General features: G+C 47.4%; 1 protein-coding gene across 1 annotated transcript in view; it reads right to left on the reverse strand.

The window, feature by feature from the left end:
- The window catches only part of SEPSECS (Sep (O-phosphoserine) tRNA:Sec (selenocysteine) tRNA synthase), a 33,490-nt gene extending 21,852 nt beyond the window's left edge, over positions 1-11,638 (reverse strand). The window contains exons 1-5 of the mRNA XM_048509926.1: positions 11,464-11,638; positions 9,715-9,869; positions 8,159-8,277; positions 7,906-8,064; positions 1,646-1,799 (exon numbers count right to left, since the gene is read on the reverse strand). Of these exons, the coding sequence (XP_048365883.1) occupies positions 1,646-1,799; positions 7,906-8,064; positions 8,159-8,277; positions 9,715-9,869; positions 11,464-11,577 (701 nt within the window). The 5' untranslated portion in view covers positions 11,578-11,638. The remainder of the gene's footprint in view (positions 1-1,645; positions 1,800-7,905; positions 8,065-8,158; positions 8,278-9,714; positions 9,870-11,463) is intronic.
- Between the last annotated feature and the right edge of the window lie 5,666 nt (positions 11,639-17,304).

Here is a 17,304-nt window from a genome sequence, read left to right on the forward strand (position 1 = left end):
TTCACAAGGTGTCTGTTGTGGGGAGGGGAAGAGAAGGTGATTGTAAGCTGCTTTGAGAATTCCTTAAAGGTAGAGAAAAGAGGGGAATACAAACCAACGCTTGTTCTCTTCAATGCATCTCCATTGACAAGGTGCCTCTTCGGGCGTCTCTCCTATCTCTTCTTATAGGTAAAAGCCATGACCCATGGTGTGACATTACATCACGATGTTTACTAGGCAGACTATGTTTACGGGTTAGCTTGCCATCACTTCCCCAGTTGTCTACATTTTACCCACAGAAAGCTGGGTACTCATTTTACTGGCCTTGGAAGGATGGAAGGCCAAGCCAGCCTTGAGCCAGCTACCGCAAACAGACTTCCACCAGGATTAAACTCCGGTTGCGAGCAGAGCTTGGACTGCAGTACCGCAGCTTACCACTCTGCCCCATAGCCAGAGGTGGGATCCAGCAGGTTCTCACAGGTTCCCGAGAGTAGGTTACTAATGATTTGTGTGTGCCGAGAGGGGGTTACTAATTGGTGATTTTGCCACGTGATTTTTGCCTTAGTTACGCCCCTCCTCTCAGCAGTAGCGCACAGAACTTGAAGCAGTCTAGCAGGAGGCGCACCGGCGTGCGTGGCAGCCTGCAACTGCGTGCATTCGTTTCCCGCCCAAGGACCGGCGCAGCGGCTGTGTCCTTGCCACAGCCCCGCCCAGGAATGCCTTGCCCCTGGAATGCCCCGCCACGCCCCCATCATGCCCCGCCCAGCCCCATTGGTGCTACGCCACAGTTTGAATCCCACCACCATGGGAACCTGTTACTAAAATTTTTGGATCCCACCACTGCCTATAGATCCTCTTAAGCTATGATTTTCCTCCCCACTTTTAAAGTCACAGGATTTTATGCCTGCCTTAATTCTGTGCGGCTCAGCCAATGGCAGCCAGAGACCTCCTCTTCATCACCTCCTGTGATATCAAGGAAGGTCAGCCAATCCCAGCCAGAAGCTTCACCAACTCATAGGGTGATTATACATGGTCAAGTTCCTGTGACTTCAAAGAGAATTGGCCAGGGAGTCTTTGGCTCCTTCCACACACGCAAAATAATGCGTTTTCAAACCACTTTCACAACTGTTTGCAAGTGGATTTTGCTATTCCGCACAGCTTCAAAGAGCACTGAAAGCAGTTTGAAAGTGCATTATTCTGCATGTGCGGAATGAGCCTTTGTTTCGGGGCATGTTCAGCATCATTGCCCTGTTTGCAGTGGGGCAGGCATTACCCACCAGCTGGCTTTCTGCTTGTGTCTGAGGGGGGCGATGTTTCACAGTTTCTCTATCGCGCATACATGCTTTAACTGTCAATACCGTTTTCAAGTTTTATCTTTAATCTTATCAATAGATCAATATTTCAATCAATCGATAGTTCGATATAGTGACATTAAAAAAGCAAGTCTGTCCCACTCTGGCAGCAAAGCTGAAATTAAAATTGTGCTGTAAGTGGACCTGTGTGCCACAGAGAGAGTGGACAGTGAAAGCGGGGCTAGAAGAAATATGTCCTACAAGAAACCTTGCTGTGGCGGACATTCGCCTCCACCACGGGGCAAACCCCTTGTGCGTAACTGGCCGCTGTATAGATTATAGCTATCAAAATATGTACATGTGGATTCATTTACCTGTCAGGTACCCTTGGAGCAAAACATGATGTGGTAGAATGAACACACAGAATATTATCAGCCCCAAGTTCTTGGATTTTAGTTTCCACTGCTTTGAGATCTGTACGCAGCTCATCGCCTTCTAATACATTCTCTATCACCACCGGCTCAAAACCTAGTCCGGCCAACAAAAACAATATGAGAGTGAGTATCAAGGATTGCCTACAATTCAACCTTCACACCTTATACTGGTTTCCGTCCTGCACTTGATTTCACCCCTTTGTTTAATACTGTTTTACAAACAAATATGCCACCAATCACTTTCCAAGTTCATAATGATTACCATGAACATTAGTAAAGTGGGTTTTTTTAAATTATATTGTCATGCTAGCAAATTACTGCTCCGGCAAATTTCATGCACAATATTTCGGGCAACAAAATCCCTGTGGAATTAAAAGCACGCAACCGAGAGATTTAAGGGACTTCCATAGTGTATCCAATTGACTCTTCAACTACAGACTTCTTTTTAGTCATACTGTGATGGACCTTGATCTCGAACAGAAGAAACACAAACAGCGAGTTTAAGAGCATTATCAGTATATCTGAAGGGAAATGTTTAGTTTGCAGCCAAAGCATTCCAGCTTGTAATGCAGTGGCATTGGCAAGCAGGCAGTGCCGTGGTTAAGAGCAGTGGGCTCTAATCTGGAGAACTAGGTTTGATTCCCCGTTCCTCCACATGAGCAGTAAACTCTTATCTGGTGAACTGGATTTTCTTCCCTGCTCTTACACATGAAGCCTGCTGGGTGATCTCGGGCTAGTCACAGTTCTCTGGGAACTCTCTGAGCCCCACCTACCTCACCAGGTGTCTGTTCTGGGGAGATGAAGGGAAGGAGCTTGTAAGCTGCTTTGAGACTCCTTAAGGGTAGAGAAAAACTAAATCCAAGCTCTTCATCTTCTTCCTTTCTAATACAAAAAGAAATCAACATGGAACCCCTTGATGCAAAGACGTTTCCTGTACAGGAAAACAGAACCCCTGGGTGTTTGGATCAGCTCAGAGATACATTTCAAAGGGAATTAAGCACATGGAGAACTGCGCTGGATTCAGCGATAGCTCCAATAAATTTTTTTAAGTGCAAAACAATAACGACACCTCTCCAGAGGTGGGATCCAGCAGGTTCTCACAGGTTCCCGAGAGTAGGTTACTAATGATTTGTGTGTGCCGAGAGGGGGTTACTAATTGGTGATTTTGCCATGTGATTTTTGCCTTAGTTACGCCCCTCCTCTTAGCAGTAGCGCGCAGAACTTGAAGCAGTCTAGCAGGAGGTGCACTGGTGTGCGTGGCAGCCTGCGCCTGCGTGCATTAGTTTCCCGCCCAAGGACCGGCGCAGCGGCTGCGTCCTTGCCACAGCCCCACCCCGGAATGCCCGGCCATGCCCCCGTCATGCCCCGCCCAGCCCCATTGGTGCTACGCCACAGTTTGAATCCCACCACCATGGGAACCTGTTACTAAAATTTTTGGATCCCACCACTGCACCTCTCCCATTATGGGTCACATCCAAACCCCTCTGAAGGTCAGGCTCAATAAGAAACCGATCCATTTCAGGTCCACAACAGTGCCAGGAGCCTTTTCTGCTACAATCCGTGCATTTCTGAGAAGTGGCAGGACAGGAAGACAGTGATGCAGAGGAGCCTTATGAGCTTACAGGGACCGTGAGAAATGCATTCCCCTCTTCTCGTAGCTGGGCATGCTACCACGGTGTGTCCACAGCCACAAAAAGAAAGGATAAGTGCCTTCCCTGGGACTCTCAGCATCTCTGCGGACAGCCATACTGTAAAGCGGTATGCAAGGTTCCGAGAAAATTCTCCCTCTAGCTTGCTGGAAAGTCCTCCTTGCCGCACTTTGGCTTGCTAAGAAAAGAAAAGGGGCACTGGTAGAGAAGGGGCTGGTAAATGCAGACTCTTCTCATAAAAGAGACAATACCAATTGGGATTCAACAGCAAGCACCTGTCTTCCAAGTCACCCAACGGAAGAGATGCATTCCAAAGAAGAGGAGGCATTTCTCATCCTAATCTGCCCCTTGCTGGATTGTAATCCAAATTAGCATTCTCCCCCTGCCCGCAGTAATCCCCCCCTTTTCTTTGCTAATTTATCCTTCAGAAGACTGGTGCACACATCTGGTTTGGGCCTGATGTTAATTTCTTTGGTAAGCCCATAATTTTATGAAAGAAACGGGACTGGGCTGTGTTTATATTTTTGTTTACAGCTCCGATCCAAATTGGTGCTCCATAGAGGAGCTGAGAGCCGCATTTAGCATTGAACACCTTCAATGCGGATGGTATATACTGGTGGCCCAAAGTGAAAAAGAAACGCTGAATTGTTTGGGCACTGTTGTTAGCTGCAGCGAGTGCTAATTTCCCTACGTACTGCCCATTTAAGGTTGCTGGTAAGCGTTATGCCCAAATATTTGAACTGGTTAACTTGTTCTATGGGTCTATTATTGATGGTCCATGTATGACTAGGGGGTCTTCTAGCGAAGACCATTATTTTAGTTTTCTCATAGTTAATTACCAGTTCGTTCCTCTTACGATATTCAGCACAGCAATTAAAGAGACGAGTGAGGCCAACTTTAGCGCGGGAAAGAAGAACGGTGTCGTCTGCATAAAGTAACGCGGGCACGTGTTTGTCGCTTAGTTTAGGAACATGCCCGTTGGCCTTCTGGAGGGTTGGCACTAGATCTCTAAGGAATATATTAAACAAAGTGGGAGCCAATGTACAGCCTTGTTTGACCCCTCTAGTTGTAATGATATTTTCTGTGAGCGGTCCTTTTGTTGCGGCTCTTATTCTACAGCTAGTGCAAGTGTATAGCTGTTTTATGAGAAACAGTAGTCTGGGGTCAATATGTAAATGGTGGTGGTGGTGAGATGCTGGAGCCCGTGAAGTTTTCTTACAGAACATCCTATGTTCCGTTTCTGAATTCTTGACTTAAAAATAGAGTAACAGGTCTAGGAATGTCCCCTGAGTCTGTGTGGGGCCGTTACCACTAGGAATAGATGAGTCCGTGGTTAGTCTCAGTATAAGGTGCCTCCTTCTGTCTTACACAAGATGGTCCGGCAAGGATCACCGTCGTTTCTCCACAACAACCAGCTCCAAGTCAATGTCAGATTTTTCTCTTTCATATCACAGAATCATAGAGTTGGAAGAGGCCATCCAGCCCGACCCCGGCAGAACCAGCCTCAAGCATCCAGGACAAGTCTTCATCCAGCCGCTGCTTGAAGACTACTTCAAGATGACGCTCTTTTTGCATTTTGCCTGCGCTTACGTTCCCCCACCCACACAAGCCAAAGCAAAACATAAAGTACTGGGAGGAGCAATAACTGGAAGCTCTGAAAACCAACAGGAGTTTCACCGTTGATGCTAGAATTCAAATTTTACCCTAAGCGAGCACCATCGGCATAACCCAACCACATTAGACTTAAACGCGGAAGGCTTAGTCATGCCTAAGGTGACCAGATCGATCCGGCAGCTTTTTTTGGTGAGGACAGTCCCACTTTTTAAACAAAGTAATCTGTTGTCCTCGTCCCGCGGGGTTTTAACATGTTCGATTTTGCCTTCTGGGGCGCTCCCCTTTTCCTGCCCTGTCACAGGGCAGGAAACAGAGGCTGTCCCAGAAAGAGCAATCTTGCGGCAGCCTCCTCAGCAAGCATGTGGCGCAGGAGGCGCTTGCTGCAGCCTTCTGGGGCTCTCCCGGTTCTGGGGCTCTCCCGGTTCCCTTCTGGGGCTCTCCCGGTTCTGGGGCTCTCCCGGAAACAGGGGAGCGCCCCAAAAGGCAGTGCGCTCCTGCGGCTATGCGCGCATGCGCCCCCCATCCCAGTTTTAAAAGGTGACAATCTGGTCACCTTAGTCATGCCTTAACAATCTGAAACCACCTCACAGCCAATCAATCTTTCTTTCTGCAGCTAGTATGGAAAGCAATATTGGTCAAGACATAGATTCGTAGAAACCATATTTATACCCCACTGAGTTTACCAGTCCCCTCTGTGCTTCTAACCTCCTTCCCCACAAACCTCTCAAGCCTGTCTTCGGAGGTCAGCTGGAACGAGACCACAATGCAGGAAAACATGAAGCAAGCACCTATTCAGCTAGATTTGACTGGGGGCCCAGAGGGGAAAGAGGGCTTTGAATTGTCAGCATGAAAAACCCCAACTCTTTTGAGGTGGAGGACATTTTTTTTTAACAGGCAGAGTTAGAAACAGAATTCTGCTCTTCCAAAATGCTGCATATTTTCAAAGCAATTGTATGTATGCAATCAAGCCAAATACATTACATGGCACCAGTCACTGGCTGAGTTTCCAAGCTGCTATGGACTGTTCACTAACATGCTAACTCACGAGGAGAAAAAACTGCACCGTGGCACGTTGGCAAACAGCGCCACTTCTGAGGAACTGTTGGCTACATTGTTGATTAAAGCATGGCACTAGATTTATCACTCCATATGTTCCGAACAGGCCGTTGCGTTCTGCGATGGCGGAGCTACTGGAGGTCCCTAGCCAACATGGGCTGAAACGGCTTTCTCTGGACACCCCCAAATAATGTCTGCCTTTGCACCCAGATGAGCATGAATAGTGACTAATTTGAATAATGTGTGTGATCAGATAACCTTGCAAGAGTTCCCGCTGATCTTCTCTCAGCAACGACCAGAGATACGGACAGTGCCAAGTTGTATACTCTGCTGTTGTCTAGTGAGCTGCTCAAATATCACAGAGGACTCAAGAGCCCTTCAAGTTCTGAATCAGACAGATCCATGATGGCATCTCAAACAGGAGAAATAGCTGATCAGGGGAATACGGAGTCTATTAGGCTTCAGGAAAACCCTCTCATAGGTCCTCGATGTAAGAGTGGTCGTGAATTGCAGAAGGGATGGGAAAGTTATAAGACTGTGAACGCAACTTGATGAATGGTTACTCCAGTCCACATCTACTGATTTCAGGGGGCTCAGAATAAAGCAGAGAGCACATGCAACAATAGCTTTAGGCTGGAAAGAAAAGAAAAAATGGACAATCCAGAAATGGTTGGAATATATCTGGGAACAAGTGACACTGGCCATTTTCGAAATAATAACAAAAAATAAACTGTGGCAAGATAAACAGAGCGAAATTTTGAAGATATGAACTATAAATGCGGACTGGATGAAAGAAGCTGGAGTCAATGAGGAGATATGGGAGAAGAGATTACAAAGAATGAACTCACTGCTGTTTGTCTGATAAAACTATGAAGAAAATACAGGGGGGAGGGGAAAAAGGGCAAAATGTGTTGTTTGAAAACGAATGAAGAAGTGTATTAATATAAAATGGAATATTCAAATGATATAATAAAAATTATTTTAAAAAAGAATAAAGCAGGGAGTCCTCAATACACTGCCAGCGTGGACGCTTTACCTGGCGCCCACCAAGTGTTTTAGAAAGTGGGCGGCGCATTTGCCAAACTAGTCTTCTGATTGGCTGTGCAGATTAAAAGACATCCTGTTAACCAGCGCTCCTGCCTGAAATGCTGAAGCGATGCTATTAGAGAGAGAGATAACCACACTTCCTAACATTTGGCTCCACCTCATGCGGCAGCCATCTTGTGATTATACTCGCTACCCTATTTCAAAAAACCAAAGGTGCCCACAGGGTGAAACAGGTTGCAAACCTCTGGGACAGAGTAACTCTGTATAGCACTCTGCATAGGTGAGCCAAGGTCAGTGGGGTCATGGCTTACTGGCAGAGTGTCTGTTTTGCATACAGAAGTTCCCAGGTTCAACCCCCGGCATCTCTAGTTTAAAAGGTCAGCTATTATGTAATGCAAATAACTGCAACCTGAGGGCACGGGGAGCAGCTGCCAGTCAGAGTATGGCAATAGTGACCTTGACAGACAAATGACCTGACTCATGTTCTTGTGGCAGGCAGCTGCATTCTGCACATTGGCGGGACACATCAAACCAAACTTTTGGCTTCAGGCATCATGTAAGCTATATTAGTCCATGGGCTTTATAAATGATGAGCTGCGACAGCAGCCCCCAATAACCACACATCGGGAGTTGCCCGGTTCTTCTAGAATACCTCTGTTCTTGTGGGCCCAGGTCAGGTCTATGAACAGAAGGCTTTGTTAGAAGGGGGAATCCATATTTTGCAAAACCTGAGTTGCTGCATTACCTATTGAGACCGTCAGGTAAAATTACCAGCACAGTATTTTGGTTCCAAAATGCCTTTTTTTGCCAGAACAAGGAACACACTTTCTTTACCTGCAGTAATCATGGACTTGAAGCAGGACTTCTGGTCTATGCGTGGCCAAATAATGTATTTTGCCTTTGGTCTCTTGTGCCGCAGGGTTAAGAAGCATAAGGTAAGGCTCATGCCGGTTGCCATGGGGACCACGAAGCAGCTACTGGCCGTCTTGACACCTGCGAAGAACAGGCAAATCAAAGGGAGATCACAAAATGCTTTTCAGTTATTTGCAGCATTTGTATACAAACTAACATTTTGCTCCTGGCTTACCGGCAAGTCTTATAATATCCAAGACAACAGAGTTTGTGAGTTTGTTCAAGAGGCTGGAACCTGCGGCTTTTGGCTGGATGGCAGAAACATCGCCTGACCTTCCAATCCCGTGGATCAACCTGGAAACCGAGCAGAAAAAATTAAACATGCGCAGACACAAAATAAACTATGGGTTGGATTCTAAGAATCCATTCTGTCCGCAAAAAAACATCATGCCATTTCCCTCTTCCCCAATCCCTGTTTTGATGGCGGCAAGGCATTCAAAATGTTTTCCGACTTCTCTGCGGTTGTCTAAGACAAACCCTGTGGGATGCCTTTTCTCACTCGCTCAGAGATCCTACTACCTCTGCGACAGGTAGGTCAGGCAATCATAGTTCATCTTCCATCTTGCTGCTTTCAAAACAATTACCTTGTTTCCCCGAAAATAAGACAGTGTCTTATATTAATTTTTGCTCCCAAAAATACGCTATATCTGATTTTCAAGGGATGTCTTATTTTTCTGTGTTCCGTTCGTCGGGCATGCTTCCAAACAAAAACTTTGCTACGTCTTACTTTCGGGGGATGCCTTATATTTTGCACTTCAGCAAAACCTCTACTAAGTCTTATTTCCAGGGGATGTCTTATATTCGGGGAAACAGGGTAGTACAGGGGTGTCCAACTCTGGCCTGCCACATGTTCATGAACTGAAATTCCCATCAGCCCCCAGGTTGGACACCCCTGCTTCAGAGAGCCCTCTTTCTCACACAGAGACATAACCAGACAAGGTAGCCTTTTAATAATACCCTTTTAATAATACCCCCCTCACTCAGGACACAGCACAGAGCTGCTGGGGCTGGGGACATAAACCCAACTTTGACCACACATTCATTCATATCCTAATATATATTTGAGAGCCAATGTGGTGTAGCAGTTAAGGTGTTAGACTAGGACCCGGGAAACCCCGGTTCATATCCCACTTGCACGGTGGAAGCTTGCTGGGTGACCTTGGCCAAGTCACGCACTTCCAGCCCCAACCCTGGCTAGTATTCAGATGGGATACCAGGGTTGTGATGCAGAGGCAGGCAATGGCAAACTACCACCAAACATCTCTTGATAGGAAAACCTCCACAAGCCTAGATGTGTGTGTGTGTGTGGGGGGGGGGGGCTCTGTTTGCACGTGCCCTCAGAGAGGGCTCTGAGTGGCACCCGTACCATAGGTTCACCACCACTGCCCTAATCTTTCGACCAAACACAGAGCAGATTCTAACATGGAAACGGTTCAACTAACTTCAGCTAACAAAGTCAAAAGAAGCCCGTAATGAGATTCCATTTGCAATCTATGAATCATTCAATTCCTTCAGAGTTATCTGCCTGCAACACCAGGATGAGACCATGATTCGGCCCAGGTTGACCTTAAGAAAATATCTGCCAGCTCAGCAAATTAGGATTGGGAAATAAACCAGATTACAGTGACAGCCTCTAATTTAAGCAATGCCCACTATGGCCTATTTAAAACATCACCGTCCCACGCATCGTGATCTATATTATATAATGCAGTTGGCAAAAGCGGGGTTTACCTGTAATGCCGGCGAGCGACTAGCCCGGATGCCACCCTTCCTTCCCTCTCACCCACGCCACAGTTGCCAAGAAAGTTGTTGCTATCCATAACGGCAAGTTCGTGGAGAAAAAGTTCAACGGTGCTTTCATCCCATCCATCTCCAGGACATTTGCCCTTCAGGAAACAGCACAATTAAAGACAGCGCAGTTAGCGTATATTTTATTTTTGTTTCTTTATCGCGATAAGCGTGGCCGGAATAAGGGAAACAGTAAGTTATTCTGAAACACTTTGGCTCACAAATGAAAAGTCTTCGGAAATTGAAAAAGTATACAATGAATCTCGAAGAGGAAAACAATCTATATGGTAATTCTTTTACGTCGGCAAACCTCCAATAAAATATTTTTATCACCATCACATGGGAGGGAGCTTCACCAATATTGGGACGCCAATAAAACCAAAGTCAGTCAGTCTTAGTGTCTGTAACGCTAGATATGCGGCATAAACTGGAGACCGGGTGTGTGTGCCGTAAACCACTTTGAGGCTTCGCTGGGGAGCAAAGTGGGGTGTAAATGACATCAGTTCAAATATATAATGACTTTTAGACCAAGACCTCAGTTCAAGGAACTATGACAAGCAGTAAGACACTGAACTAGGCTTGCAGAACCCCCTACCCCACCATGCCTTCTCACCTCCCCCCCCCCATCAAAAGTGTAATATGCAGCAAGCCAGCATCTGTTCTCCATAGGATGGCAATGTCCCCCCAAGGAATCAGGTGAGGGGGAGAGTCAGATTGTCGGCTCCAGGTTGGGAAACTCCTGGAGAATTAGGGGTGGAGACTGGGGAGGTCAGGAACCTCAGCGCGATTGGGGCTCAGAGTTCAACCTCCAAAGTGTCCAATTATCTCCAGGGGAACTAGTTTATGTAGACTGGAGGGAAGCTGTAAATCCCGGGGATCCCAACTGGCTTTGTTAGTTCTCCATTTCTCCCTCCAACAGCCAACTGGCACAATCTGAGCCAGCCATAAGGCAGCGGGCCGCCAGGCAGATTAACTGTACAGCCCTAGGGAGCCACCGAATTTAGTCCTACTCTACTAACAGGAAGCCCCTTTTTTGCAGGAAGAAGAACATACTTGCATCAAGAACACAAATGGCATATTTACAAGAAAAAAAGAACAAAGTGTTGTTGAAGGCTTTCCCAACTGGCCGGTGCGGGTTTTCTGGGCTGTGTGGCCGCACTCCGGTAGTTTTTGCTCCAAACGAGCCCTTGTGGCTGGCATCTTCAGAGGCAGGTCCCGATGAGATGCCTTTCTCTCCATGCCCAGAGAGAAACGAAAGATTCCTAATCAGAGATCAGGCATGGGATGGGGAAGAGATGCTTTCAGGGCGATGCAGTGCACATCCTATCAGATCAGAATCGGCCAATCAGAAGCCCTGTTGAGCCAAAGCTCCATCTGGCCCCGCCCACCTTCTAGGCAGGCCGCACAGGTGTCAAACTCGCCGCCCTCCAGATGTTATGGACTACAGTTCCCATCATCCCCTGCGAGTTTGACACCTAAATCTAGGGGACACCAGCGGGTACCAGCTGGGGAACCCATGGGTCTGTATTTAACAGCACTGGGACAGATTCGTGGCCAAAACACTCGCGCCTCCCTTCCCAGGAAGTGTTGCTTTGGGGGCGTGGCCTGGGGCATTGAAGTAGGCGGGGCTCAATAGGTCACGCCCCACGCCCCTCTGCTTCTTTCGGGGCCTATTCTTGGCGCCGGCTCTACCTGTTCCAGCAGCGTCCGTAGGTGGAGCTCGTGGGCGCGGCGGCCTTGCGATCCCTGCCGGATGTAAGCCGCGTTCACCAGCCGCTCGCTGGCCTCGAAGTTCTCCGCGTTCATGGCGGCGGCAGCGGGGACAGAAAAAACCGGAGGACAAAGTTTGCTTCTGCCGGCGCATGCGCAGTCAAGACTCCCGTCTGCGCCACGCCTCTGACGCAGGCGAACGACGACTGCTGCCTAGAAAGGCGAGAAAAGGGTCGAACGACGCCCTCTGAAGGCTAACGAAGGAAAGGCAGGTGTTGCCCCATAGAATGAAAAGTTTTCTGGGAGTCTTGCATGGAGCAATTTACTTATTTATTTCTATTTATTTTATTCTATTAGATTTTTACACCGCCCCTCCCCTTTTTGTCAGTTTTTGGCCTTATTAAGAACAATCTTAAAAACCACAAGATGCATGAATGCTTGTTTTTTCACGCACTGTAAGTTTGTATACCTCTATGGGATTGTGACCCTATGTTATTTTGTATTATTCAGCAGAGCTTTTCTACGAAGGTGATGGAGTGTCATGGGACTAGATGTTACAAAGTTATTTAGGCTAAATTATTGGGGACTTTGGTCTGTATAACTGCGTATAGCTAACTGAAACTCGGGTCCTAGTATGGGATTTTGCATCATTTAATGTTTATGGTTTGCTTTAGTTCTGTTTCTATACATCCGATTGGTTATACAAGCCTAATCGTATTGAAGAGGCCACGCTGGGGCGGCAGAGGCAAAGGGTTGCTCCACTCAGTGCCTCCCCCCCACCCCCGGGTCCCATGGACTCAGCCATGCCCCAGTGCAGCTTTCATAGCTCTTCCTCAGCCCTTCCTTCTATTCCAGTGGGGGCGAACCTTTGCCACTCCAGATGTTAAGGACTACAATTCCCATCAGTCCTTAACATCTGGAGTGCCAAAAGTTCGCCACCACAGTTCTATTCTTTCTCTCCTTCCTTCTCTACTTCACTCTTCCTTCCTTCCAGCTGACATGACTTGAGTGGCTTGGCACACACACGCCGCCCAGACTCCACTGTGGAGGTTATACTGGGGCAACGGAGTCTGGTGAGGGGCACAATTTCAGTGTTTCCCCGGACCCCAATTTCTGTAGCTAGGCCCCTGCATCTCATGCTGGGTTAGGGTGGATTTGATTTAAATCGAAGCTATTGAAATCACAGTTTAAATCTCTAGTCAGCAAGACCTGATTTAAATCGTGGTTTTCTATATAGAGTCTTACTGGTATAATCTTAATATTATTTACAACCTCATGAAGGTTTCATTTTTAGAATCATGCCTGCCTTACCCACAGGTAGAGCAGTTCCATTAAAATATTCCCCAAATTGAGGCCATTATAGATGTTCTCCTCCCAGGAGAGAATAATATGACAAATCTCAGGCTATACAAACAGAGATCCCAAGATTTGTGGAATGTTCTGCTCAAAAGGTGTTTCACTTTTATTTTTACTGCCTGCTCCTCCCTCCTCACACTTAGCTCCTTGTGCAGGTCTATTCCACTCCAACCAATCTTCTATCCATAGAACTTCTTGAAGTGTAGCACTTAAAGAGGTAAGGAGTTGATTCTGTGTACATAGATTTGCAAAGGAACAATGGGATTCAGTTCTTTTGTTGTAACTCTGTATATTCGTTTTATAATATTTTTGCTGTGAAGAAAAAACATTTTATCTCCACAGGCACAAATATATTTTTGCTGTGAAGAAAAAACATTTTATCTCCACAGACACAAATTCAGTTTTGAGAAGTGCACGTGTGATAATATCTTCTAGATGGAAAAACTGTTCAAAACAATCTTACAGAAACCTCTGGACGAGTATGACATTGTGACTGAATTAATGGAATCCATTTACCAAAAAATTTAAACCTTGCATGAATATAGTCTTATGCTACATAATTAAAAATTAACCTTTATTTCACTGGGCAATGTATTGTGTATCTTAAATTGAAAATTATCTAGATAGTTTTTTTCCCCTCAAAGGTCTTTCAGTTTAAAAATCTGAGCCCTATAACACACTCAGAATGTGGTGTACAATTGACATTTCAGGTATTTATTGGGTGAATGGAAAAATAACATAAATACCCCTGCACATTCTGTGGGGTTTCTGTTATTTTATCTTGATTGTAGATTGGTGCAACCCCTTCATTTTTTTGGCTATATTTTAGAACCCGGTTTTCTCCACAGAAATGAACAATCCTGTTACAAGGCTACCTAAAAAATGAGGATGTATTCTATACTTAAAACGTCACAAGAGGGTGCCAGAGTACAACTCAAAACACAAGAATTTACTTCCCTGCATCTGAGTTCCTGGGCAGAAATGTACACAAAGCAGTCCTCAACAGAGGTCGATTCCCCACCGGAAAAATGAATGTAGATACTAACCGGTTTGGGAAAAACCGGGACCTTTTGAGTACGGTTTCAGCGTCCCCACTGCGGCTTCTGCCCCACCAACGATCCTTGTTCCCAGAAACGCAGCAACAACGAAGGATTCCCCACTGAGGCGGATTGAACACGCAATCCGCTCAGGGGCTACCCTGATTGGCTGCTGCGTTGTGTTGGGGCAGGATTTTTTTAAATTTTTAACTTTGCGGATCCACGTCTGCGCGAGCATGCTCAGAACGACTCAATGCGGAGACGAAGAAACGGGCAATTAAAGCAAAGCCCTGTTTCCGCGCACCTCCATGTAGTCGGATCCACGTGGATATGACGTGTAGCACTGCTTTGTATTGCCTTCTACTCAGTCAATCAGTCAAAACCGGCCCCATGTTGCTTTGTATTCATGTGGATCTCCGGTCCATGAAATTAAAAAAAAAGGCTGTGCGTACATCGCGCACAGCCCACTGCGTTCTTATTGGATGGGAGGTTCCACGTCACTACCAGCGGCGGGAAAAACAAATCTGGATTCAGCCCCAAAACTCCCCCACCGCTCCAGATTCCCCACATGTTTTTGAAAAGGTCTACTTTCTTCCAGGTTCTAAAATAACACGTGCTGGGTGGGTGGAGGGGGGGAGGGAGCGCCAGAAATGGGATGCAAATGTGTTCGATGCTGGTGCAGTGGGGAGTTCAGCTGGAAATCTGGATATTTGCGTGACGAGCACGCATTTAATCCTCAGTGGGGAATCGAAACGGGGGGGGGGGGGTATAAATCCAACTCTTCTTTTTCTTCTTAGCCTTACTCTCAAAAATTGCACAGTAGCAATCGTTGGTTTATTTGCATTGCCGGGGGCTCAAAAGATCCGATCAGCTCACCCAGTTTGCTGCGGAAAATCAGATGGAAGCTGCAAAAGCTCATGGAAAAGACTTTTCAAGAAACGCCACCAGTTTCTGCTGGCCCACCTTAGCAGGCTCTTTTGAAAGACCACAGCATTTATTAGGGTTGCCAGCTTCCAGGTGGTGACTGGAGATCTGCTGTTAGAACGGATCTGCAGGCGACAAGAGATCTGTTCACCTAGAAAAAATGGCTGCTTTGAAAGGTGGACTCTATGTCATTATATGCCATTGAGGTCCTTCCCTTACCCAAATCCCGCCCTCCTCAGGCTCTGCCCCAAAAATGTATTTCCCAACCTGGAGCTGGCAGTTCGAATGATTTGGGATACTCAGCTGGACAGGACAGTCTATCAAGCCGCACCTGCTGTTTCAAGAGCCACAGTTTGACCTTCCTGAGCAGCTAGTCTGATCTCCATCTATTGAACTCATGTGCGAACCGGCTCTATCGACTCCCGGAGCTGTCGAACTGAATCGTGAGTCACCTTATTGCTAGCAGAAAAGTGCTTCAGTTCTTCAGACTGCTGTTTCGATAGTTTCTTTCAGCTGAGCTGCCATTGTGTTCGGCAACAAAGTTACTTCTTCTTGATGGTCAGTGGCAGCTACCTTAGCTCTGTTTCCTTTACAGCTGATCTAGTTTTGCAACCATAAACTTGCTTATCAGGAGAAATAATAACAAGTGAAAGTAAAATAACTAAAGTGGAAACAAATAGAAGAGGACCAAGAAGAAGTTTGGATTTATACCCTGCCTTTTTGTCCTGTAAGGAGCCTCAAAAGCAGCTTACAAACTGCTTTCCCCTTCCTCTCCCCACAGCAAAGGACCTTGGGAGGGAGATTGGACTGAGGAAGTTCGTAGAGAACTGGGACGGGCCCAAGGTTCCCAAGCAGACTTCAGGTGTAGGACTGGGGGGAACAAATCCGGCTCACCAGAGAAAAGGTCCAAATCCAAGAATAATACAAAGAGACAGGAGCAGCGTAGATTGACTTCTGATTTCTCTGCCGTCTTAACTGGAAGTCAGTAGCTTCCGAGATCTGATGAGCTCAGGCTGGCCTGACCTATCCGAGTCACTCCCATTTATAATCTTGATATTTCTGAGCTGAGTATTGTTTTAAGCTGCAAAACAGGAAAGCGAACAGCAGCCTCCGTAGATACTAATGGTCCACTTGGCTGGTTCAAAAGCCCTGGGTAAGAACATGCTGTGACCACGATTTGGGCAGGTGCAATCATTTGGGTGCAAGCTAGGCAGTACACGGTTCAGTGATTTTAATAAGTATGTCAATGATAAATAGATCGTATCGAGGACAGAGGAAACTGTGCTGGTGACTTCCGGGCTAGAAACAATTTGGACATTTTGAGCCTGTGGGTAACTTTGGAATTCTGACACAGGGCAGTGGGTGTGACATAAAAATGGTGGCCACAGAAGGCGGAGTCAGCCACAAAATGTCAAGGAATGAGGTTACATATGATTGTGATAGACTAGTAACTCCTCAACATTTCAGGCAGAACTCTATTTAACTTTTGCTCTGTGATGTTCTGCAAGATTTGAGTCTAGGAATAGATCTCTTGTGTGTGCATGCAAGGGGAAAGGCTATGCATCAGGGCCTCAGTCCCAGGGACGATTCTTGGCTCGGAAAGTGAAGAGCGAGAGACAGAGGTGGGATCCAGCAGGTTCTCCCAGGTTCCCGAGAACAGGTTACTAATTATTTGTGTGTGCCGAGAGGGGGCTACTAATGGGTGATTTTGCCAGGTGATTTTTGCCTTAGTTACGCCCCTCCTTTCAGCAGTAGCGCGCAGAACTTGAAGCAGTCTAACAGGAGGTGCACTGGTGTGCATGGCAGCCTGCGCCTGCGTGCATTCATTTCCCGCCCAAGGACCAGCGCAGCGGCGGCATCCTTGCCACAGCCCCACCCAGGAATGCCCCGCCCCCGGAATGCCCGGCCACGCCCCTGTCGTGCCCCACCCAACCCCATTGGCGCTATGCCACAGTTTGAATCCCACCACCATGGGAACCTGTTACTAAAATTTTTGGCTCCCACCACTGGTGAGAGATCACGGATTTTTCTAAAGGGCGGGAGCGAAGACCTTTTGGGGTCTATCGGAGTCTCCCTGCCCCTTCCTGCCTTGGCGCGCTGTCCCGTGACTTTGGAAGAGAGAGACCCGACCGGATCGGAAAGGAAAGTGTCGGAGCCGAGCAAATCCCGGCAGGAAGTTCCAGCCACGGGAGCGAAAAGGAGCCCCGCCGCGGGTCAGCCAGTCTGGCGCGCTGCTCTCCCCACGGCAGCCAGCCGGAGTCTCTTTTGCCTTCTCCAGGCCCTGCCGGTCTGCAGGGAGGCGGGGCGAGGGGCGTGGCCCGGCACCCCCCAGCCACGCCCCTGAGCGCGCCCTGGCCCAGCACTCCCCTCTATCAGCTGTTCAAAACGCGCCCATATGCAGCGTTCCCACTTCGAATGTCTACGACAGGTGGGCGAGTAGGCGAAGCCCCGCCCCTCCGTGACGTGATAGTCACGTCGCCCGCGCGCCGCCCGGCCCTTTGAAGCA

Source organism: Sphaerodactylus townsendi, linkage group LG10, assembly GCF_021028975.2.
Source record: "Sphaerodactylus townsendi isolate TG3544 linkage group LG10, MPM_Stown_v2.3, whole genome shotgun sequence".
Lineage (NCBI taxonomy): Eukaryota > Metazoa > Chordata > Lepidosauria > Squamata > Sphaerodactylidae > Sphaerodactylus > Sphaerodactylus townsendi.